We start from the raw sequence: 24678 nt of genomic DNA, 5'->3' as shown, positions 1-24678 counted from the left end.
GGTTCGTAGTATCAGGAACATGATAGCATAAGAAAAACATAGTCTAATGATGAGATCAACGGTTCGGTTCCTACTTAGGCCCTTTGGCATTTGCTCTGTTTTAGCTTGTATTGAAGCAAGTCTTCGTAACATGATCATGTCTAGCTATGGTAGAGAGTATAACGTACCGTGCTGGTTCGATTCATTAAATTTGGGGCTTAAATGAAAATGTTAAATATCTTGAAAACGGTGCATCGTAGAGCAAAACGGACAAAATTTTTCAGCCTAATACCCAGGTTCGCAGTATCAGAAACATGATAGCATAAAAAAACATGGTCTAATGATGAGATCAAGGGTTCGATTCCTACTTAAGCACTTTGGCATTGACAGCTATCTAATTTACATGATGGCAGCTGCTCTTATGAGACAGCTTAATGGTGCTTACACAAGATGGTTTCAGACACCCTAGGGATGCTTACGTAAGATGGCGGACACACAATGGTGGCTATACATAGCTCCTTATGAGACAGCCTAGGGGTGCTCGCACAAGATGGCGGCTACTCTTATGAAGAAAGCTAGCTTAGAGGCTACTGCTCAAGATGACGGCTACTGTTATGCATGTGGTGGAGGGCAATTTGTGACAGCTCTCATCTTTAATCAACAGTGCATCGTGCCGCTATCTTTACAGCACTAAATCTCATACTTTCAAAATGTGGTGGTGGGTAATTAAAAAATTCTTCGTGCTTTTTTAACTGCTAACAGCGGTCATCATTAAACAATGGCGGTTATACATAAGCTGTTAAGGCCTCTACCTATGTCAAGGCATCGCTCAATCGAACAAGTTTAAACCTGCATTGCGAAGGCAAGAGTGTGCAGCGATAACATCATTGTGCATGTTTAGACTTGCGAAACATACACGACTAGAATCGATGTCGTTAGCCACAGCATGTGATCAGAAAATTGATAGATGTGTTCATAACACTACATAAGTGATTAAGAATAGAATCGAACACTGTACTCGATACAACATGTGTTTAGAACATGTTACGTGATACCTTTGTTCTAAGAAAATCAGATTGAAACATAACAAGACTAGAATCGATGTCGTTAACTTCAACATGTGATTAGATCATTGATTGATGTGTTCAGAACACTAAATAAGTAATCAAGACTAGAATAGAACACTGTACTCGATACAACAAGTGTTTAGAACATATCAGGGAATGCTTTTGTTCTAAGAAGATTAGATTACAAAAGAAGTAATTAAAACTAGAATCGAACACTGTACTCGATGTCGTTAACTTCAACATGTGACTAGAACATTTATTGATGTGTTCAGAACAAAAGGACTTTTCCTCCACCTCCTCCTCTTCCTGACTGCATCCTCCTCCTCCTAGGGCTAAAGGGCTAATGGGCTAAAGGGCAAAAGGGCTCCTCCACTACCTTACTACGCCCTTCTCCTTCAGGAAGGAGTTAGCTGAAGTAGGTACATTTTAACACCCTCATCGATCGCTATCAGCAAGAACGCTTCTAATTTGGAAACTGTAGAAAATTAATCATTATTGGTAAATGGTTTTATGTTCAGAACAAGGAATGGAACCTAGGGGTCACGTCGTATCAGAATTACCTAATAAAATCCCCGAGGTGCGATGAGTTGCGTTTTTCTAACAGAAATCAGTATCTGCTTGATTGTTTTAAGTGTTTGGAAAACAACTTTTCAAGATGACAGCAGTGAGGTTAGCGATGTTCTGTTGTTGGATTTTAAATTCTGCGCTACAACATGCATAACGTGGCAAATGTATTTCTTATAGCACCAATCGTTCTGTTTAATTTTACTCTCCGTGTTTGCGATGATAGAACAGGGTTTAAATGTATGCTTTTCTATTGTAAGTAAATCAGATTATCGTTTACCGAGCGAGTTAGCTACGCAGTATATAGTTTCTCTATAGTTTTTTATTTTCGCACAAGACGAATATCATAAGTTGTACTTTTGCTATATCGTTTACCGAACAAGTTGGCTACGCAGTATGTGTAGAGAGTGTTTTTTTATTTTTACACTAGGCAAATCATTGAAGTTGTACTTTTGCAATATCGTTTACTGAGCGAGTTAGCTTCGCGATATATACACAGTGTGTTTTCGATTTTTACACTAGGCAAATCATTGAAGTTGTACTTTTGCAATATCGTTTACTGAGCGAGTTAGCTACGCGATATGTGCACAGTGTATTTTCGATTTTTACAGTAAGCAAATCATTGAAATTGTACTTTTGCTCTGAACACATCAAACAATGTTCTAATTACATGCTAAAGTTAACAGCAACGATTCTAGTCTTGTTATGTTTCAATCTAATCTTCTTAGAACAACGGTATCCCCTAACATGTTTTAAACACAATGTATGCAACTGCCCGACATAACTGTAGAGCGGCTAGACGATACTTGCGCCTTGTTCAAATACGTTCGCCTTATAACCTATTCGTGTCTGAGTCGTATGTGGGAGAATGAATTCAACTATTTTTGTGGAAGTTTTCACTGTAGCATTCTGCGTGTAAATGAAGAGGTGTATATTAACCCTCTCATGCATGGTGTCCTCATATGAGGACATCCGAATTTTTAGGCATTATTTATTCCCTGGAGATTCCAAAGACGGAGGTAAAGTTATTAAAATATTATTTTAGATTGGTAAGAGTGGAAAACATCAGTTTCTAAAAGAACCAGCAGGTGGCAGCATTTAATTAGCATCATTGAAAACACGATATCCATGGTTCGCCATTTTGTGAGAAGTCATCATAGTTTCCAATTGTTTTGGGCTGTTCTTATCTTGAAAATGCCCAAGGTAAGTGTGTAGTTATTCATTTTGTACATTCTACTATCATTACCACTATAATTCAGCTTATTCTGGTTTGTAGTCTTTACACAATATTGGTATAATACGGGCGTCCACATATGAGGACATCATGCATCAAACTACCATGTGTTATTTCTGAGGTTAGCTTGTATTCTCAACTGCTTCATCCAATATTTATTTTCCAGGATTCTCCAAATGGTTTGTAATGTTATCAGATGAGCGAGTGATGTTTGTAGGACAAGATTATTGTAGTTGACAACATTCCCACCAGATAGCAGCACTTAACTTACCCCTTGTGCTGAAACTGAAAGAACTTGATACCTGGTTTGTAGGGCCCTTCAGAGAAAATAGGCTGAAGGATACTACTAAAAAACGGAGAGATGTCAAGGACCTAAAGAAAGAGGGTCGAGGAAGCTCATCATTTATAACATCAACAGATGGCATCACAGTAATCCGGTGGGTTGATAATTCGGCAGTTCATATCATTTCTTCATATGCTGGCTTAGAACCAGTTGCTAAGGCCAGAAGATGGTGTAGAAAGGAGAAGAAATTCATTGAAATTGACAGACTGAAGGGTCATATGGGCGGTGTTGATCTCACGGATTCCTTGGCGGCTATTTACAGGTATGATACTGTATAAGGAACTGCAGATGGTACATGAGGATTTTTTACCATATGCTAAATGTCACAGTTGTAAATGCTTGGTTACTATGGAAAATGGACTGTAAGACCCCTATGTACCTGCTCGAGTTCAAGAGTCGAGTGGCAACAGGACTTATCTTCAGTGGTAAGGCAGAAGAAGCACCAAGGAAGAAGGGACGGCCAAGCAAAAATGGCCCATCACCACCTCTCAAGAAACAGGCTACACATACTGTGCCTGCTGAAAAGAGGATGGATGGAGTAGGACACTATCCGCAGAAAACAGAGGCTAGAAATGCTAACAGACGCCGTGACAAAGACTGCGCATGTCAAACCAGGTATATTTGTGGAAAATATAATGTACCACTATGTCCAGAGTGATTTCAGATTTTCCATACCATTGCCTGATATGAACATGTGAAGTACATCAATTACATATAAATGCCCCAGTAGGACCAGTGTGATTTCGCTGTACTCACACAATTGCCTCAGGTGTAAATAGTTCTTGTAAATACTAGTATAATAAACCAAAGTAGTATGTGTATGACGTGTTGACATTATTCCACTAAATGCATGATGTCCTCATATGAGGACATCAAATTACCGGGAAGTATGGTAACTTCGTTTTGTATTTTATGTTTGTATCATCTAATAGGGTCATTTTAACCAGGAAAATCACATCACACTATTTTTTTTAAATTCGTGCATGAGAGGGTTAAGATAAAACCTAGTCCACATGTCGGAAAAATTCTCTGTCCGGTCGACAATTCATCCTGGGATTCTCAACCCTGAAGGCTCTGTGTTTCCACTTTCAAATTAATGGTTAGGATAAACATCTGGTTCAAGTACCATATTTAATTTTAATGTCGAAAACATGTCTTAGCAGACAAAGTAGGGTCCCCACACTACGGAAAACGTGAAGTTCAGCAATTTCCTCAATTGTGCCGAAGGTTGATGGGCTAAAGGGCCCGGAACGGTTTCAGATTGTGAGTCCTGGATAGTTCTGCAAAGCTAAAAATCAAATTTCGAAAAGCCATTGTTTCTTTAATCGTTTCCTTTTCATTCAAGTTCTAGCCAAATTAATTTATTTACATAATTCCGTCTCTAATGTGTTCATTGGTTCAATACATTCAGGCGTTTTTTGATTTTTGAAAAATGTCCGCACAAAATGTAGTTGTAAGGGCTTAAGTGAAACTCTCCATTGACTCGCATTAGTGTTCGCAGTGGTAGAAAAAAGCAAACTCCTTACCTAATTGACGAGATGACGGTGATTAAGGAAAGGATTGAAATCTTTAGGAATAAATCGTCGCTGCCGGGACAAAACCTCCTATGTGAAATATTTTAGCTTAGAACTTTGGCCGGTAATGTTCTGTCATCTAAGGTGCAATATTGTATGAATATTGTCAAGGCATTCTCGCTCTTCATAAAGTATGTGCTGCGGGTCAGTATATCTCCAAAAATATTATCACATAGGAGGTTTCGTTCCGGCAACGACGAAATATTATATTTCATTTCTAAGTTAGAAAACTGGAGCTGAAGGAAAGGAAGATCATAAGAAAAATCATGGGCCCTATTAAAGAAGAAGGCAAGTACAGAATCGGGCACAACAACGAACTGTACCAACAACTGGAGAGCATTACAACATCTATGAGGAAGGGGAGATTGAACTTCTACGGTCATGTCATGAGGATGGACAATCAGAGTCTCACCTCCAGAATCTTCCACACCATCTCTGGAGGGAAAGCGACTAATGCCAAGTGGGCAAGACTCGTCAGGAAAGCCCTCAAGAACTGGACATTGCTCCCAGTGAAATTTATGACAGGAATAGGTACAGAACGTTGATGACAACATCAAACTCTCTCCAGTCAGTAACAGAAAAAACAGTACGTCCCCGAGTAGGTGTGAAATGGACTCAGGAGTGAAAAGACTTTCACAGTGCAAGAATGAAGGAGTACTGGTCAAGGAAGAAATCTGCTAGAGATGAGAACCACGTGGTCCATAGCAGGCCCAAACGGAACAAAAAAGTTATATTTCATTTACCTAAGATTCGTAGCTCATATCCATAGGATGTTTTCAACATTGAGTTGCTTGCCTGAAGGGCTAGAAATGTTGAGTTTTGTCATTTTAAATAAAATATCACAAAATATGAAGACACTGCATGCCTGAGTAATTGAAATGATAGAAAACTGGCCTATTGAGCTCAAATTTTCGGGGATCGATTCTGAACCACACAAAGATGGTATTTAAACTTGTTCAAATATGCTAGCCTAATGTCGATAGATTCTTTGCGATGTAAATTAACTCTGGCAGGACAAACTTTGCGCACTTCAGCGTCTCCGAAAACTGTGAAATTAGTGATTGGGACTTACAAAACCATTATTACGATTACAGAAGTCCGATTGTAAGTATCAATATATCTTAAATTTCTACCGACACTGTATTTAAGATAAAGGAGACAGACTATGGAATTGATTCCCTAAAACATTACTTGACATGAGATAGTTTATGGATTTACGCTTTGTACGCAAGATGTTCGAATTTTAGTGGACGTTAGAGGATCACCTCGCGCAATGAAAATAAGAACTGCGGTGTAGGTCCTGGCTGATCGTGAAATATTGGCACGCTGGGGCTCGATATTCCGCTGCATTCAGCCAACGGCTCCCCTTATTTCAATTAAGCCATGCCTGGGTGGAATGGGTACAACACGTCTACAAAATTCGCCAGAATCTAATCGTGCCTTAATCATTCCCAGGAATGAACTTATAATGTGACAAAGGAATTAAATTATTCTTTATACTTTTTTCCTTTGCTAGTGTTTTAACGTCACAGTAACAGATACAAGTGACGGGAATAGGCTAGGAATGGGAAGGTAGCGGCCATGACCTTAATTATGGTAAAGCCCCAGCATTTGTTTATTAAGAAGGAAGCCATACTGTCAAGTGTTGACTGAGTTAAATGTAACTTTAAAACTTTTCAGTCTGTTGAATACACAAGTTCAGTATAGATATCACGCTTTAATACACCTGTAAAAATAGACACTATCAAACAAGGAAGAGGAAGTGCGGCGTGTCATTGTTCTGACCAGAGTGGGGGAGGGGGTGACGTAATGAAGGGTCGACGGACTGGCAGCCGGTTGGATTCGAACCAATGAAAGACCAACGGTTTTCAAACGCCTCGCATTGTATGCCGAAGTGGAGAGAAATCAGGACATCATTAAGAAATCTTCCGAATTTGAAATTCCTGGATATTTGGACAGAAATAAACATAAATATTTCCAAATGTTGAGTGCGACTTGATAATATCTGATGATGTCCCTTTAAGAACGAAACATGCCATCTTTTTTAATAGTTTTTTACAGGAACGCAGGCCTAATAGTGTAATCTTTCATTTTTCCTTTCCTAACCCGTTTACTCTACAGGGTTGGTTTTCCCTCAGCCTTACCGAGGGATCCCATCTGTACCGCCTCAAGGGAAGTGTCGTAGAGCGTGAGAGTTATGGTTAGAGGAAACAACTGGAGAGGAGGACCAATACCTCGCCTAGGTGATCACACCTGCTACGTTGGACAGGGGCCTTGGGGCGATGAGAAAATTGGAAGGGATAGGCAAGGGACAGGGAAGGAGGTAGCCGTGGCCTTAAATTAGGTACCATCCTGGCATTTGGCTGGAGGAGAAGTGGAAAATCACAGAAAACCATTTCGAGGAAGGATGAGGTGGGAATCGAACTTCCCTATACTCGGTTGACTTCCCGAGGCTGAGTGGGCCCCGTTACAGCCCTCGTACTACTTTCAGAATTTTGTGACAAAGCCGGAAATCGAAGCCGGGAATCCAGGGGTGGCAGCCAATCACACTAAACCCTACACCACAAGAGCGGACTTATTTTTGTTTACTAAAGGACAATTACTAACAACTTTCGAAATATTGGCACTCTTTAAATATTGAGAATAGGACGCAGGTGCATGTGCCGTATTTTCGCTCAAAGTGTATTTAGTAGTCGGCTCCGTTCGTGTTGGTAACTCCTCAAGATCATCCTGGAAACAATTCCAAGCTCATCTTTAAAATTAATAATGGGAAAGGGCAGTTTTTAGGAAAAACAAGGCGTGGTGGTTACAAGCAAGAACTTACCGGCGTCCATAGGTGACTGTGGCTCCCCCAGGTGGTGCAGCGCGTACACATAGAGCAGCCCGAAGGCGAGCTGAAGACCGGAGGTGAGAAGATGGACGAGGAAGCCAGCACCACACACTATCCACCCCCAGCCGCCCTCGGGGTAGTAGTGCTGCCTAATGGTGGTGGTATCCACGTCACGTCGCCGCAGCGCCGGGACATTGCGATGCAGACTGTACATGTCACGCTCACAGAGCACCACGGGGCACGAGTCGTCATCGTCCTGCAGAGGGCGTCGAGGTGTCCCTGGGGTACCTGGAGCTCCCGCAGGCCGGCCATCTGGAACACAGAGTCGGTAATTAAAGTAAATTGACAGCTCGGTTATTGCCCTACTGCGCACTTTGGGAACAGTTTATCCATCTCAATCAAACATGTTCGTTTTCGGTGAGGGCAGAATTTTTTTTCATTTATTTACACAAGCTGATGGTCTTAACGCTGAAACACAAGGATAAAATATAGGCAGAGATTACAAAACATTCACAGTACAATAATACCTCATTTCCAAACACGGTACAGCCTGAGAGAGGAGGAAACTCTTTCAAATATGCAAGATCACAGTATATTGCTTCATATGTAAATTTACTGCTCGTTTTCTATCCATTGATTATTAATTTTTGTTTAAATTTTGAAACTGTTGCTGCCTGTTGGCTATGTTTAGGGAGAGCACTGTACACCTTCACTTCCTTATTATTATTATTATTATTATTATTATTATTATTATTATTATTATTATTATTATTATTATTATTATTATTAAGTTTACCGTCCAGGGTTGGCTTTCCTTCGGACTCGGCGAGGGATCCCACCTCTGCCGCCGCAAGTGCAGTGTCCTGAGCGTCGGACTTGTGGTCGGGAGTACAACTGCAAAGGAGGAGAATACCTCGCCCAGGCGGCTTCAGGTGCCGTTCTGAACAGGGGCCTTGTGGGGGGATGGGGATATTGGAAGGGATAGATAAGGGAGAGGGAATGAAGTGGCAATGGCGTTAGGTACCATCCTGCCATTTGCGTTGAGGAGAAATGAGAAACCACGGAAAACCACTTCGAGGATGGCTGAGGAGGGAATAGAACTCCCCTCTACTCAGTTGACCCCCCGAGGCTGAGTGGACCATGTTCCAGCCCTCGTACCACTTTCCAAATTTCGTGGCAGAGTCGGGAATCGAACCCGGGCCTCCGGGGGTGTCAGGTAATCACACTAACAACAATACCACAGACGTGGACTATAATAATAATAATAATAATAATAATAATAATAATAATAATAATAATAATAATAATAATAATAATAATAATAATAATAATAATAATAATAATAATAATAATAATATTTATTTATTTATTTATTTATTTATTTATTTATTTATTTATTTATTTATTTATTTATTTATTTATTTATTTATTTATTTGTTTATTTAAAAACACGAAATACAACTTTGTCGAGTCCGAGCGGCCATTCTACTGGATCACCTGCAGTTCAGTGAACTTTGAATCATCCTAAAATCAAATATTTTCAATGTGTGTGTGTGTGTGTGTGTATGTGTGTGTGTGTGTGTGTGTTCCAAAACAGCTCTGGAATTGATGGAAAAATGTCAAACAAACTTGATACACGTATGTCTTACTGTCTGGACAAAAATACTGTGGGAGTACGACACTTCTAGCTTCCCTTGGGTTAGGGATGGGAAGGGGATGCCATGTAAAGATAATCGAAAACTATCAATATTAGTGTCGAATCCATAGTTTCTCAGTTCACTGAGATTAATTGTAACACTGTGGATGCCAAGTTCATCCTCCATCGGCATGGGAGGTGAGAAGGGGTGGGAAAAGAAAATTGTCAAAAAATGAGCGACATTATTGTTGAATGCACAGTTTTCGGGGGCGCAAGTCTGATTGGGGACAGTTCCAATGGCAGTTGGAAAGGTGGCGGGACTCGTAAATATTTTTAGAGTTCTCACTTATTTGTATCATTTATTTGAAAATATCAACTCCTTTCCAGAAACTCAGGGCTGCCAAAACGACAACGTTTAACGTGAGACTATAATCAATCAATCAATCAATCAATCAATCAATCAATCAATCAATCAATCAATCAATCAATCAATCAATCAATCAATCAATCAATCAATCAATCAATCAATCAATCAATCAATCAATCAATCAATCAATCAATCAATCAATCAATCAATCAATTAATCAATCAATCAATCAATCAGCTACATTTTCTGCTGTCGCCCAGGTGGCAGATTTCGTATCAATTGTCTACCTACGGATTTCTTAAACATTTATCGAACATTTCTTTTGATAATATACTCCATCCCCTTACTTCTCGTCCGATAAATGAATATCTGCCCCTATTTGTTCCTTTGTACTCCAAGTTTATCCATATATTATGATATTTCCCACCTTTACAAGCTTTAATCAAGCTTATTTGTCTGCTTATGCTATCCCACGTCATCTCTCCACTGACAGCTCGAAACAGACCATATAGTCGAGCATCTCTTCTCCTTACTCCCAAGTCTTCCCAACCCAAAGTTTGCAAATATTTGTTCCCTTTTAGGCTGGGTGTGCAAACATAAAGATTGTTTTTAAACGAAGTGCTTGGTGGCCATTTGAATTGCAACTGTACACATGTTCCTCATTTGATACAAACCAATGTACGTATATTTAGAGTTGTCATGCATTCAAAGCACGAAAGTCCTACAGAACTCTTGATGTGATATACAACTTTCTTTCAGGGGGTTTTCACTTTTCGCATCGCAATCTTTCTATGACAGTGCAAGTTTTATTTATATAACGAATTAAACCCAGACCTGCATTACACGAGAAAAGTGCTAGCTTTCCCATTCCTCTAATGTTGCCACTTGTGATATACAAGACTCTTTGACGGCAGGCTTCATATTAAATGACTAAGTGAAATGAAATATAGTATGAAGGATAATATTTTCAAGTGTAGAATTAAAAGGAAAAATTTAGGAAAATTGCAATATCTCCACATCATACATCTGCCTTCAGCAATGCTTTCCTTGTGTCGAGCGCTACATTATACAAGGCATTACCCGCTGAAATTAGAAATTTCTCCTCACTGAGTATCTTCAGAAGATAGTCTACATATTTCCTCTTGAATACTTAGGCTTTATTATGTAGTTATGTGTGAATATGTGAGTGAATGTCTTGAGTAAATAGTACCAAAATGTTTCCATATATCACTTTTATGTTAAATGAATTTCACGTAGAGAAGTTAATATTGAATTTAATGTGTTCATTTTAGACTTAGGAAGTAGGTCTTTTAGTTTTACTCTATATTAATTTATATTATATTATATACGTAATATTAAGTTTGAACATATATAATATACTCAGTATCAAACCGCATAATGTGCTTAAGTGTAAGAGAGGGCAAAGAGCTCTAAATTTGCCGTAAATAAATAAATAAATAAATAAATAAATAAATAAATAAATAAATAAATAAATAAATAAATAAATAAATAAATAAATAAATAAATAAATAAATAAATAAATAAATAAATAAATAAATAAATAACCAGAAGGTTGGAAAACTCAGTCCCAGGGTATATGAAAAAATTCGTTTAATGAAACGTTTTCTATATCTTTGATAGAGTTAATATAGATCTTTATTAACCACATTGAGTATAAGGACTAAGTTCGCATAGCATGACAGGGGTAATTTGTGGAGTCTTATTTATGGTACAAAGTACATTGTAATCCACACAGCGAACATTTTTACTTCTCGCACATCATCATGGTATCCATTCCGGCAGCAAATGCGGTGATGGATTACCCTTCCCGTGAATAGATGGTGTAGGTTGAAGCTGAGTGCTTTCCACCGGTCATCGGTCATCACAGGGGTGTTGAAAAAGGTGGGGTCCACATCCGCTGCTTTTTCCTCTCGGCGTCCGCGAGATATCTTAAGGTTTCTCAGGTCATGAGCTCTCGTAAGTTCGAGTGTGAAGGGTTCGGTGCCTGCTAGCATGTACACCTTTCTTATAGGAGAGGACCTGATACACATACTGCCTTTCTCAATTAGTTTACCATCACCCTGTCCAGTTATTTCATGTTCTGGTACTTAAGATGAGACGGATTCTACAGTATATGAGTCTATTGAAGACATTTTGAGTGTGATTTGTTAAGAGTTAAAATAATACTTCGAGCTTTCCATTCAGATGGAATGTTACAAAATTACGAGTTACACGGAAGGGGGACTAAACGAAACAAAAAACAAAATGAAACGGGGCTCATTCAACATAAAGTGTCCAACTGGAGCGGACAGATTCCTGGAGGTCAAGCTATACGGGTGAGAAATCGGTACTTTTAAGCGTCTGATATTGCAGTATCTGTAGACGATCTGGATGGCCAGCAGTTTTCTGGGCAATCTATGATTATTAATAGGTTGCTTCAGCCACAGAAATTATTTCTTATAGAGTCAACATGTGACAGAGGTTTGACCAGACGTATGAACTCTACAGGAAAGGAAACAAGAAAGTGTGTGTAAACAATTGATAATAACTTAAAAATATCTTTAAAAAATATTTGTTGGCTAAATGCAAATAATTTTACAGCCTTATTCCGCCCAGTTTTGAGACATAATCAAACCTACTTACTGTACCTGCGTTTTAACACTTTGTATATTTTGTTATTCTACTCTGTACTCTGTATGAATATTAATAATCATCATCTACCGAAGATGTTTTCGGCTTTAGGCACTTTACGAATCCGAAAACATGACTACTAGCGGCATACAAGTAAAAATCATCGGAAAAAAGACAGAAAAATACGCATAAAAATTATTATAATGATAATGGTTCGTGATGTTGGTTACTGTAGTTAGTCCTAGTTCGTGAACCATGGTCAACGGCTGAGTGGCCTAGTAAGTGGTCCTGAGAGACGGAATACCAGTTGCTATGGAATGGGAGTGGGCATCCCGGACATATTCTGAGTCGTGGCCCCCCTTGTGTTCAGGCGGCTAGGACTATACAATTCACCGGTGGTCCATAACCCGTTAGAGGAGAGATCCTCACTTGGACTATGTGCAAGAGGGTAGCATCCTGCTTCATGAATTTACCGAGCTCAGAACATTTTAAGCAATCCTCGGACCTCTGCGAGTAACGGAGTCCAGCTCCAATTTGACAGGCGAAGGACTCCTTGGAAACAACTTGGCGAACGAAATGGAATTCGATGGGGAGCTATCAATATTAATGGGGCTTATAGAAGAAAGAAAAAAGAAAGTAGAACTGGCTGAGTCAGCTAAGGGGATGCATCTGGATATGCTAGGAGTAAGTGATATTCGGGTAAGGGGAGATAACGAGGAAGAGGTAGGAGATTATAAAGTGTACGTGACGGGTGTTAGAAAGGGAAGGGCAGAGTCTAGGGCAGGGCTCTTTATCAAGAATACCATTGCACGTAAGGTCGTTTCTGTTAGGCACGCAAATGAGCGAATGATGTGGGTAGATTTGGCATTTGGAGGAATGAGGACGAGAAATGTCTCAGTGTATTCATAATGTGAGAGTGCAGATGAGGATGAAATTGACAAGTTTTATGAAGCATTGAGTGACATCGTGGTCAGGGTCAACAGGAAGGATAGGATAGTGCTAATGGGCGATATAAATGCGAGAGTTTGAAATATAACTGAAGGATACGAAAGGTTGATTGGTTAAAGTGGGAAAAATATGGAAGCTAATGGGAATGGGAAGCGTCTGCTGGACTTCTATGCTAGTATGGGTTTAGTAATTACAAATACATTCTTCAAGCATAAGGCTATTCACCGCTACACATGGGAGGCTAGGGGTACCAGGTCCATAATAGACTATATCTTAACCGACTTCGAATTCAGGAAGTCTGTTAGGAATATACGGGATTTTCAGGGATTATTCGATGCAACAGACCAATATCTGATCTGTAGTGAACTAAGTATCTCTAGGCCTAGGATAAAGAAAGTGAAATCTGTCTGCAAACGAATGAGGATATAAAATCTCCAGGTCGAGGAAATTTGACGGAAGAACATGGATATCATTAGTGAGAAGTTTCGAACAGTAGACAGTAAGCAGGTTCAGGATATAGAAAGAGAATGGGTGGCATACAGGGATGCTGTAGTGGAAACAGCAAGGGAATGCCTAGGAACAACTGTGTGTAAAGATGGGAAAAGGTGAACATCTAGGAATGATGAAGTGAGCGCAGCTTGTCAAAATGTAAAGAAGGCTTATCAGAAATGGTTCCAAGTAAGGGCTTGAAGCAGACAGGAATCGTACATAGATGAAGGAAACAGAGTGAAACACATAGTTGTTGAATCCAAAAAGAAGTCATGGGAAGATTTTGGTAATAACCTGGAAAGGCTAGGTCAAGCAGCAGGGAAAACTTTCTGGACAGTAATAAAGAATCTTAGGAAGGGAGGATAAAAGGAAATGAACAGTGCTTTCGGTAATTCAGGTGAACTCAGAACAGATCCCAGGAAATCACTGGACAGGTGAAGGGAATGTTTTGAGAACTTTCTCAACGTAAAAGGAAATCATCCTGGTGGTGTTGCGAACAACGAATCTCACGGGGAGGATGTAAATGGTGTTCGTGAAATTACGATTGAGGAAGTGGAAAGGATACTAATTAAACTGCATTGTAATAAAGAGGCAGGAATAGATGATATTAGACCTGAAATGGTGAAGTATAATGGGTAGGCAGGGATGAAATGGCTTCATACAGTAATAAGATTAGCATGGTGTGTTGATAAGGTAGCTTCAGATTTGACGAAAGCAGTAATTGCGCCTATCTATAAGCAAGGGAACATGAAGGATTGCAACAACTGTCGAGGTATCTCATTGATTAGTATACCAGGCTAAGTATTCACTGGCATCCTGGAACTGAGGGTGCGATCAGTCGTTGAGAGGAAATTGGATGAAGACCAGTATGGTTTCAGACCATAGAGAGGCTGTCAGAATCAGATTTTCAGTATGCGCCAAGTAAGTGAAAAGGCTACGAGAGGAATAGACAGTTTTGTTTATGTTCCGTAGATCTAGAGAAAGCATATGACAGGGTACCGAGGGAAAAGCTGTCCACCATAATGGGGGACTATGGGATCTAGGGTAGATTATTAAAAATCAAGCAAAGACATTCGTGTTGACAATTGAGCTGCAATGAGAATGATGGTAGAATGAGTTCTTGGTTCAGGGTATTTACAGGGTTTAGACAAGTCTGTAATGTTTCACCTTTATTGTTTGTAGTTTACATGGTCCATCTGCTGAAAGGTATAAAGTGGCAGGAGGGATTCTTTTAGGTGGAAATACAGTAAGTGGTCCGGCCTATGCTGACGACTTGGTCTTAACCAATTAGTGCATAAAGTTATGTTTTGCGTTTTATTTCAGTTGATCTACACATTTCTACTATTAATAATTGCAGACACACGTTCCAACAATCAGAAAATTCATACAAGTGATACTTTTATTTACACAGGTCGTCCGATATATCGGACGCTATGCACGTAGGTACAACAACACTAGTTATGCAGCATTGTATTGTACAATAATGTTGCAAGCTGGGTAGTGTTAGAGAGTTGGATTACATTGTCAAATTTACACTGTAAAGTAGATCTACAATTTCCAATAATAATACTGTATATGCTGTATACGCTATTTATGGTTATGTATTTATTGATTATGATATCCGCAGGATCATTTCAGGTAAAGTCCAAACAGGTCAAGCTGATCCTCTCTTCGAATGTCATTACAGAACGTGAACATATTTCATTACTGTACAGACACTTTGCATATTTGCTTTACGCTGGACCAACTTGATGCACCGCTTGTCTCCATCTTTTGGTAGTTCGTACCAAAAATGGCAAAACTGTTGTCATTCCAGTGCCCCAGCAACACACCACCAAAACTCCAGCAGTCGTATGATCCCCTTTTTCTTTCTCCTGTCCACCTTTCTTTGAAAAGGGCACTTCTCTGTCTGGTTTTCTTGAAATGTCCCTGTTGCACTTGTTCCCTTTGAATCCAGATATCTTACCAATTTCAGGAATGTGAAGTAGTTGTCAAAGGATATTGTATGCCCCCTGTTTGATTCAGTTTCACCTGCACCAATAAGAGGTAAGACTATTCTTCCTCCAAGTCCAAATTCTTTCAGCCTTTCATTTTACATTGCTGTATACACTGGAAAGGTAGAAAGGTATCATATAACCAATGGCCCAATCTTATGTATGACTCTTTATTTTCGTATGATAGCTTCCTTTTGCATGGTTTTCTGTTTTTTCAGTTTCATTTATAAACTTACAGTAATATTTTGACTACCACTGTATCTAGCCTTCCATTTTTCATATTTTGTTGAAAGAAGTATAGCAGCATATCATGTGGGGTGGAGAGAGAGGAGACAGGAATTCTTACCAATCTCGATAGCTGCAGTCGCATAAGTGCGGCCAGTATCCAGTATTCGGGAGATAGTAGGTTCGAACCCCACTATCGGCAGCCCTGAAAACATTTTTCCGTGGTTTCCCATTTTCACACCAGGCAAATGCTTGCGCTGTACCTTAATTAAGGCCACGGCTGCTTCCTTCCCACTCCTAGCCATTCCCTGTCCCATCGTCACCATAAGACCTATCTGTGTCGGTGCGACATAAAGCAACTAGCAAAAAAAAAAAAAAAAAAAAAAAAGACAGGAATTCAGTCACTACATGAGATGTAGATTGTGGCCTTGTCCGCTTTGTGGTTGCTTCTTTTGTGTTACACTTCGACCTACTAATGCTTTTAAATTTTCTATCAGGGATATCAGAAACAAGGGTACTGGCCTAATCTCGTGTATGACTCACTTTATTTTCGTATAACAGCTTCCTTTTGCACGGTTTTCAGGTTTTTCAGTCCCATCTTTAAATTTTCAGTAATATTTTGACTACCACTGGGCGAAGCCTCCCCTTTTTCACATTTTGTTTAAGCAATTTGCCCTTCAATTTATTCAGAAATTGGTACCCTCATACTCATGTCAATATCATCAACCGTTTCACACCCTTCATCAGGAATTTAGGAGGTTTGATGTGCTGCTCCTCTCGAAATGTCGGTTCATCCTCCACAATTTCCAATATTTCACTCACCATCAAGCTAGTAAGGGAATACAAATGTCTGATACAGTAGGACTCCCTGTGCATAGAGTCCGATTTTCAGGACAGCTGTATTTTCAATCCTCTGTCACGTCAATGGTAAGACATAACTGACATCTTTGTGTGTCTGTAGATGCATAGGAGAGTCAACAATATGGTCCATACCAAAGTTTACAATTATTTTATTTAAAATATTTGTTCATTCATAAATAAAAATCTTGATGGTTGCTCACAACTCTGTACTATCTTGCCACCATGCTTGCAATAAGTGTGAATCAACAATGAATGGTAAAGATAAAGAATGCATTCTTGGTTCTTGTTAGCTACAACCTTTCTGAAGCACTAGAAAGTATCTCGGGCTTAGAACCATGCATAAATATCACACAATTTTATTTTTCATTACGTCCGATTTTTCGGACGCTTTAATGGCAGATTGTGCCGAAAGCCTGCAGTCTAATATCTTGGAACTTGAAAACAGGTGTAATGAGTATGGTATGAAAATTAGCCTTTCGAACTGAATGTCAGATTGGTGATACAAAGCTGGAACAGGTAGATAATTTCAAATATTTAGGTTGTGTGTTCTCCCAGGATGGTAATATAGTAAGTGAGATTGAATCAAGGTGTAATAAAGCTAATCCAGTGAGGTCGCACTTGCGATCAACAGTGTTCTGCAAGAAGGAAGTCAGCTCCCGGACGAAACTATCTTTACATCGTCTGTTTACAGACCAAATTTGCTTTATGGGAGCGAAAGCTGGGTGGACTTAGGATATATTAATGATAAGTCAGAAGTAAGAGACATGAAATTAGCGAGAATTATTGCTCATACAAATAGGTGGGAACAATTGCAGGAGTGTACACTGAATGAGGAGATAAAGGCTAAGTTAGGAATAAAGCCGTTGAATGAAGCTGTACGCATGAACCGTCTTCGGTAGTGCGGCCATGTGAGGCAAATAGAGGAGGATAGGTTAACTAGGAGGATAATGGACTGTGTTGTGGAGGGTAAGAGAAGTAAAGAGAGACCAATACCACGATGGTTAGAGTCAGTTTCTAACGATTTAAAGATAATAGGTTTAGAACCAAATGAGGCCACACCACTAGTTACAAATAAAGGATTGTTGCGACATTTAGTAAATTCACAGAGGCTTGCACACTGAACGCTGTATGTATTATATTTGTAGCAGTTTTACATTATATCCGCACAGATACGCAGTGACATGTAGCCTATATGCGCTTATTATTTTGTACATGTTTTATTTCGCGGGTAGATTTGGACGCTGTCCTGTGAGATTCGGCTCCACTATCCAAGAAAAGCATGAAGATACTTCTTACTGAACAGAGGTTTATCTAGACCAATATACAGTGCACTGTTCCTCTAGTATGGGCTAGAAGAAATGTGTTGCTTTCATTGACCTGTCTCAATCTGACCCTTGAAGCTGACAGCAGAAAGAGATAGAGATGTTGTAGCAGCAATGTTGTGGTGTGAAGTTAGTGCTTGAAGGATCGGTTGGTGAGTGATTTTGCTAAGCTTGGCAGACTGATATGTAATAGCATATTGTGGGTCTGTGAAGAAACTACTTCGATACTCGCCAGTTTTGTTAGAACTAGCTTAACGTCACAGATAGTTCTTATATCAACTATGGGATGGAAGTGGAAATGAAGCATCCGTGGCCTCAACGAACAGCCCTAGCATTTTCCTGGTGTAAAATGGGAAACCACGGAATCCATCTTCACGGCTGCGACAGTGAGGTTCGAACCCACCAGAATGCAAGTTCACAGCTCCGAGCTCCTAACCGCACGGCCAACTCGCTCAGTTTATTGAGCCTTTTAAATGACGCCTTACTATTTACCACAGTTGATGGTGGATCTGTGGAGGACCAAACCAGCCTTAGAGATGAGGACTCAATAATCTTACATAAATAAAAAAGGACAAAGTACATTGCCGGAAAAAGAACGTGCAACATCCTCAAGGACAGGTCATTTTATTCGCAAGCGATGTGACAGGTAGTTCATCATTGTAGGAGTATACGATTTAAAATCCAGACCAAATTAAGCACACATGCTACAGTAAACTGTACCCAAACAGTCACATCAATATACAGTAACCCGTTTTCGGCGGAAATGCAGGCATGTATCATGTACACAAACGATCATGAAGGTGCCGAATTGCATCCTGCGATAGACGTCTGCAAACATCTTTCAACTTTTGATGCAGTTCGGCAATGGTTCTTGCAGGTGCAGGAGAACGCATAAGTTTCCGCTTCATCATTTCCCATACATGTTCGACTGGCGAGAGATCTGGTGATCTTGCTGGCCAGGGCAGTTGTTGCACACCACGTAGAGCACGTTGCGTAGATCTTGACGTGCGCCCGGACCTGGTCTACTGGTGTGGGAATGTTCCACAGACCACTACACACCACCGATACATTATACCCAACATGTGGAGCAATCCGTCGATACGTCCATGCAGCTACCCGCAAGCCCACAATGAGACGTCGTTCAAATGGCTGCTGTTGCTCAACAGTAGCACGGAGCGTGGTTGTACTATAGAAGGAATGTTGCAGACACTGTTCACCACTAACCTCAGCTCAGTTACTGCCTGCAGAGTGCGCACAGACAGGCCTCTGTTCGCCGATGTCCGTGGCAAATGAATCGCTAACACAACAACCCAACATATATTATACCCTGGTGCCACTGAAGACAGTCCTCAAGGACGTTGCTTGCTTATTTTTTCGGCAGTGTATATTACTCATACGGAAGTCAGTAACAGCGGAAAAAATCACAGCACTTGCCTTATCTGGATTATAGGTTGATTGCATTAGATCGGGTCTTGGAGGAGAGATATTGGATAGTGGATGCTGAGCAGAGGTAAGTTAAGGTGTCATCCTAAATAGAGGTCGTTGCTGTAGTAAATGGCGAGATAAAATACATAATAGTTCGATTCCACTTACTTACATAATATTCAAAACTACTGGAAGTGCATATTCAAGATCGAAACAATAGTCCCCGAATACACTGAATTTTTAAAAATTCTCTCTCAGTTAATGACGCTAGTTCATCCTTTTAAACATGTAGTAAAATTTAGAAGGAAAAATTTGACTGACATTGCTATTATTCCATTGTGTGTGGCTCGTTCCCCCGAATGATCAGCTTAGTGACCTTCGGTTCAGAGCATTCTGTGTTCGATTCCCAGACGGGCCAGGGATTTTAGCCGTGTGCGATTAATTCCTCCCTTTCGGCGTCCGATGTTTATGTTCGTCTTATAGACCTACATATAGACTCTAAAGTGAACGACAGAGACCTGCAATAGTGATTACGTTGGTGTCAGGAAGAGCTTCCGGAACTAAAACGAGGCCAAATCCACATAAAAGGCTGATCTAATCTGCCATCATGGCAAGAGCGCTAAATGTAGATCAGAGGTAGTTCATTGCTAATGGCGAAAGCCAGGAAGAAAAGCTCTTGTTTCCATTGTAAAATTACCACGGAAACTGCTGTTAAAAATCGAAATTCACGTGTTCATCTTAAAGTCTTGCAACAATAACAAAACTTCAATGTTTTTTCAAATAGTTCTTATTTTGGGAGACGGTGGTGTATAGGAATTTAGTCCATCATGTGGAGTTTTTTTTAATGTGCCGGAAGCGAACGGCATTTGAACACCCTGAAATGCCAGCAACCTCAGCTGAGATCGAACTGGCAATCTTACGAACAGAAAGAATGTGTCTCCGAGTTCGGTACATTTAGCCTACATATAAATCTGCATCAAATTTCACGTAATACTCAATATATAAGATGAAGAGGGCTAGCAAATTAATCATCGAACGCCAAGATCTAGTCGATATTAAAATTATTTTTCTAGTATATTTCTTCTATAGCTCAGTGCGCTATTATTGAGATTCAGTTTCAAAAAGAAAGAAATGTTTGTTTCATTAGCCTTTCCCAAGGCGCATGAAAAACAAATCTCGAATCAATTTCTCAATGAGATTATTAACAGCACACATTATAGAAATGAAGGCGTCGTCTCCAGGCAGTTGTGAACATGGAGAAGAAAAAAATACTTACTGGGCTGATTTACATCATCCGCCGAGAGTGATAATTTCCACGGCGGATATGAGCAGCTTGAAAGAAACAGCTAGACGTTACTACGAGTGTCATTTCGTAAGTAGTGACAAGTATGTTATATCTGTGTATAAATTAGCAGCAACTTAAATCAACTTTATTGTTTTGTTTTTATCACCAAATTGGGTCAGGATAGCAAGGAGGAAACGAAAAATAAATAAATAGGAACCGTTGTTTTATAATATGGACCAATATTGCGGATCTCTAATTCAAAATTCGAATTTTGGTCATCTACGGACTACGCTTGACATTCTTGGCGGCATTCTCTGCCTTCACTCTCTCCCAGCATGTTTCACTCTTTCTCCTACTTCTCTATGCTATCTCCCTTCTCTCACTAGAGTTTCTCCACTCTCTTGGAAATCACGGAACATTTTTGACGAGTTTTTTAAATCGACTTATCTCCACAATGTAATCTTCAAGAACCCCTCACTTCTCGAAATCACTTCAGCTCTGTCTTCATATTCCTGAAGAATTCTGTTATTCTCTTCGTCAGTCTCTTATCTAAGTCAAAATACAAATAATTAGAAAACACTGTTTACTGTGCTCACGAATGTAGCACATTTGAAAGTCTTGTCTAGTTAGTAACACCATCAACACAGAGATACTGGTATGTGTGAATAATTCTTGCACGGTGTCACACCGTTAGCACCTGGCTCCCCTGTGCGAGTTAACGTCGGACGTCCACTCGGTGACAGTACAACAGTCACTACTCGTCTGTATTTGGGGCCTCATCAGTTTGCTAGGGCAAAGCTGTATCACCCACAGCTTATGTTACCTCCGCATGGCACTGTCATGGAGAAATACAATTTTCACGTACGGCCCCTGTTTAGCCGTACTTAAACCCGTAATTCAAGCTAATGTTTTCGTGCGTTGTAAATTAGTCACCAATGCACGCAACGCCATCAGTCGGTGACATTCAGTAGTGTGACAACGTATTTATGTGTAGGAGAGAATACTCTTTATCAATATTTTTCAGGCGAAATGGGAAGGTTTTTACGAATGACTGGAGGATCCGCGCAGGTCCGCAATATTTCTTATAAATAGGTCAGATAAATCGTCTCGATACTGCTTAGGTAGTCATATTGTTTTTCCTACCATTTTCAATAGTTTTTTCGGTTCTTCTATTCGCCATGGTTTCATTAACATTTAATACCGATAATGTAATTTATAACATTTCTCTCCAAACATTATTCTCATGCTTCGACTATTTGGCCCAATCTGGATCTTAACATTTTCAAACGATCTTCCCCGAGATAGTGCAACATACGATTGGCCGTGGGTAAATGCTGGTTCGGGTAAGTAGACACCCACTTTTCAGAGCGTTTGTCCCTGGACTTTATTAATGGTCATACACAAGGCTAGTCGACTTGATACTTTCCCGTCAGTTTCTACGTAGACTGTTTTCTATGAGCAGCATGTAAGTTATTAGGAACGTTCTGCCATCTGTTGAGTATCTTCAGAAGCTGGGGAAGGTCAGAGAATCAAAGAGTATCTAGCATAGATTGGTATTCCTCTATGACTAGAGGAAGTGTATACTCTCTGGCTTGACAGGTATTAATCAAACATAGCTGCATGCAATGACATTACTAAGAATGAATATCACATATCTAGGCCTACACTAATTTTATTAAGAGGAAAAATGTGTATATTTGTTTGTAACGGATAGACTCAAAAACTACTGAACCGATTTTAAAAATTACTTAACCTATAGAAAGCTGCATTGCCACTGAGTAACATGGGTGGTATTTTATTATGAAAACAATTCGAGGAGGGGCGACGGGGGGGATATAAAAATATAAATATAATAGGCTAATATAGGCGATATGGAATTTGTCGTACGAGGACGAGACAAAGCTCATTTTAAGCCCCTTGAGGCAAAGAACAAAACTCGGTAAGCCCTACGGGTCCGAAAACCATATTTTAAGGCCCTAAAACCAACCGTTATTGAGATATTGGCACCACACTACCCCTGCTCTGGGAATCAGATAAAGAAATGAACTGCCGTAACCATGGCAACGCCAGCTCCAGTATTCTACAGCAGCGAGATAATCTAAAATATATCACAAAGACGTAATACGTTACGGACATGAAAATTGGTATTTGGTATCCCCATTAAAACTAAATGAACGCACGTTTTTGAAAAATCCACTTAAGGAGGTGAAATAATAAAAAAAGCGGGTGAATTTTTAAAATTATTGTCTTCTTCTTCTTCTACTACCGCTTTTCCCACAGCTGTGGCGTCGCTGGTGAGAACTGTGTCGCACATGTGCCCTTGACCCTGTTTTACGGCTGCATGCCCTTCATGACGCCAACCCCGTGTGTAGGGATGTAATTACTATTGCGTGTTCCTGTTATGCTTGGTAATTTGGTGTGTTGAGGGAATATGAATAGGAGAGCGTTGGGACAAACATAAATAACCAATTCCCGATCCAGAAGAATTAATCACACGTGATTAAAACCTCCGACCCAGCCCGGAATCGAACCCAGAGCCCTGTCAACCGAAGGCCTCAAAGCTGACCAGTCAGCCAAGTAGTGGGGAAGTTTTAAAATGAGTATATGTACAGTATATCTCATAAAATTAACCTGTTACGTACGTGAAAATTGGTATTTGTAATACCCTTTAAAAATAAACACGTACTTTATTTTTTGGTAAAACAACATAGGCTGGAGATCGAAAATAAGTGTATAAGGAGTTGAATTATTATTACGAGGATACTTATATCTCAAAAATTATGATGTATTTGGTATTTATAATCTCCTTTTGAAAAAAGAATTTTTATTTTTTTACGAATTAAACGAGGACTGTTTCCCACATGTAGAGTTGCGTGTCGCACTTAGCTCTGCCAGTAGCCTGGTCATCTTAGTCCCAAAAGGCAATGCCACAAACGTGGTTTGCAAACAGTTTCCGAGGTAAATGAAATGCAATTTTTAGGTGAGTTTTTATACTTTCGGAATTTTCAGATAACGTCTTAGTGCAGTACCGAAGGACAATTATTTTTATCAACTTATGAAATCCTCGCGAGCGAGCGAAGCCGTGCGTAGCAGTTAATATCAGAGTATGGGCCGATGACGGCCCCTTAAAACAACAAGCAATATCAGAGTATGAATGGAAGTGTTAGTCGCTTAGCAACGTCCTGAGTACAGAATGTATTGCGGGTTAGGATAAGCCTTCGTCTGCAATTACTGGAGTGATCATTTAAATATTTAGTTGTAGGATTGTTGGTTGTTGGCTTACCAGTGTCTCATGATTCACCGGCAGGTAATTCCAGAGAGAATAAAACTAAAATGAAGCAAATCCGTCCAATAGAACGAACGAGCGAGCGAAGCCGTGCGTAGCAGTTAATATCAGAGTATGGGCCGATGACGGCCCCTTAAAACAACAAGCAATATCAGAGTATGAATGGAAGTGTTAGTCGCTTAGCAACGTCCTGAGTACAGAATGTATTGCGGGTTAGGATAAGCCTTCGTCTGCAAATACTGGAGTGATCATTTAAATATTTAGTTGTAGGATTGTTGGTTGTTGGCTTACCAGTGTCTCATGATTCACCGGCAGGTAATTCCAGAGAGAATAAAACTAAAATGAAGCAAATCCGTCCAATAGAACGAACGGACGATTTGCCAAATCTGTTTTTAGGAAACTCTTTTAATATAATGACTATCAAAATAATGTTCATTCACTGGAACAACTGTTACATGTATTTATTTAGTGCTCCAAAACAGTATTTAAATCTTACATAACTTCACTTATCAATCAATCAATCAATCAATCAATCAATCAATCAATCAATCAATCAATCAATCAATCAATCAATCAATCAATCAATCAATCAATCAATCAATCAATCAATCAATCAAT

At 39.7% G+C, this 24678-nt stretch overlaps 1 protein-coding gene across 1 annotated transcript in view; it reads right to left on the bottom strand.

Moving 5' to 3' along the window:
* The window catches only part of LOC136883271 (monocarboxylate transporter 4), a 364210-nt gene that overhangs the window by 61550 nt on the left and 277982 nt on the right, over positions 1–24678 (bottom strand). The window contains exon 2 of the mRNA XM_067155487.2: positions 7586–7903. Within this exon, the coding sequence (XP_067011588.2) occupies positions 7586–7903 (318 nt within the window). The remainder of the gene's footprint in view (positions 1–7585; positions 7904–24678) is intronic.

This window comes from Anabrus simplex, chromosome 1 (assembly GCF_040414725.1).
Source record: "Anabrus simplex isolate iqAnaSimp1 chromosome 1, ASM4041472v1, whole genome shotgun sequence".
Taxonomy (NCBI): domain Eukaryota; kingdom Metazoa; phylum Arthropoda; class Insecta; order Orthoptera; family Tettigoniidae; genus Anabrus; species Anabrus simplex.
The sequence above is the reverse complement of the archived record's forward strand: the minus strand, read 5'-3'. Positions and strand labels throughout refer to the sequence as shown.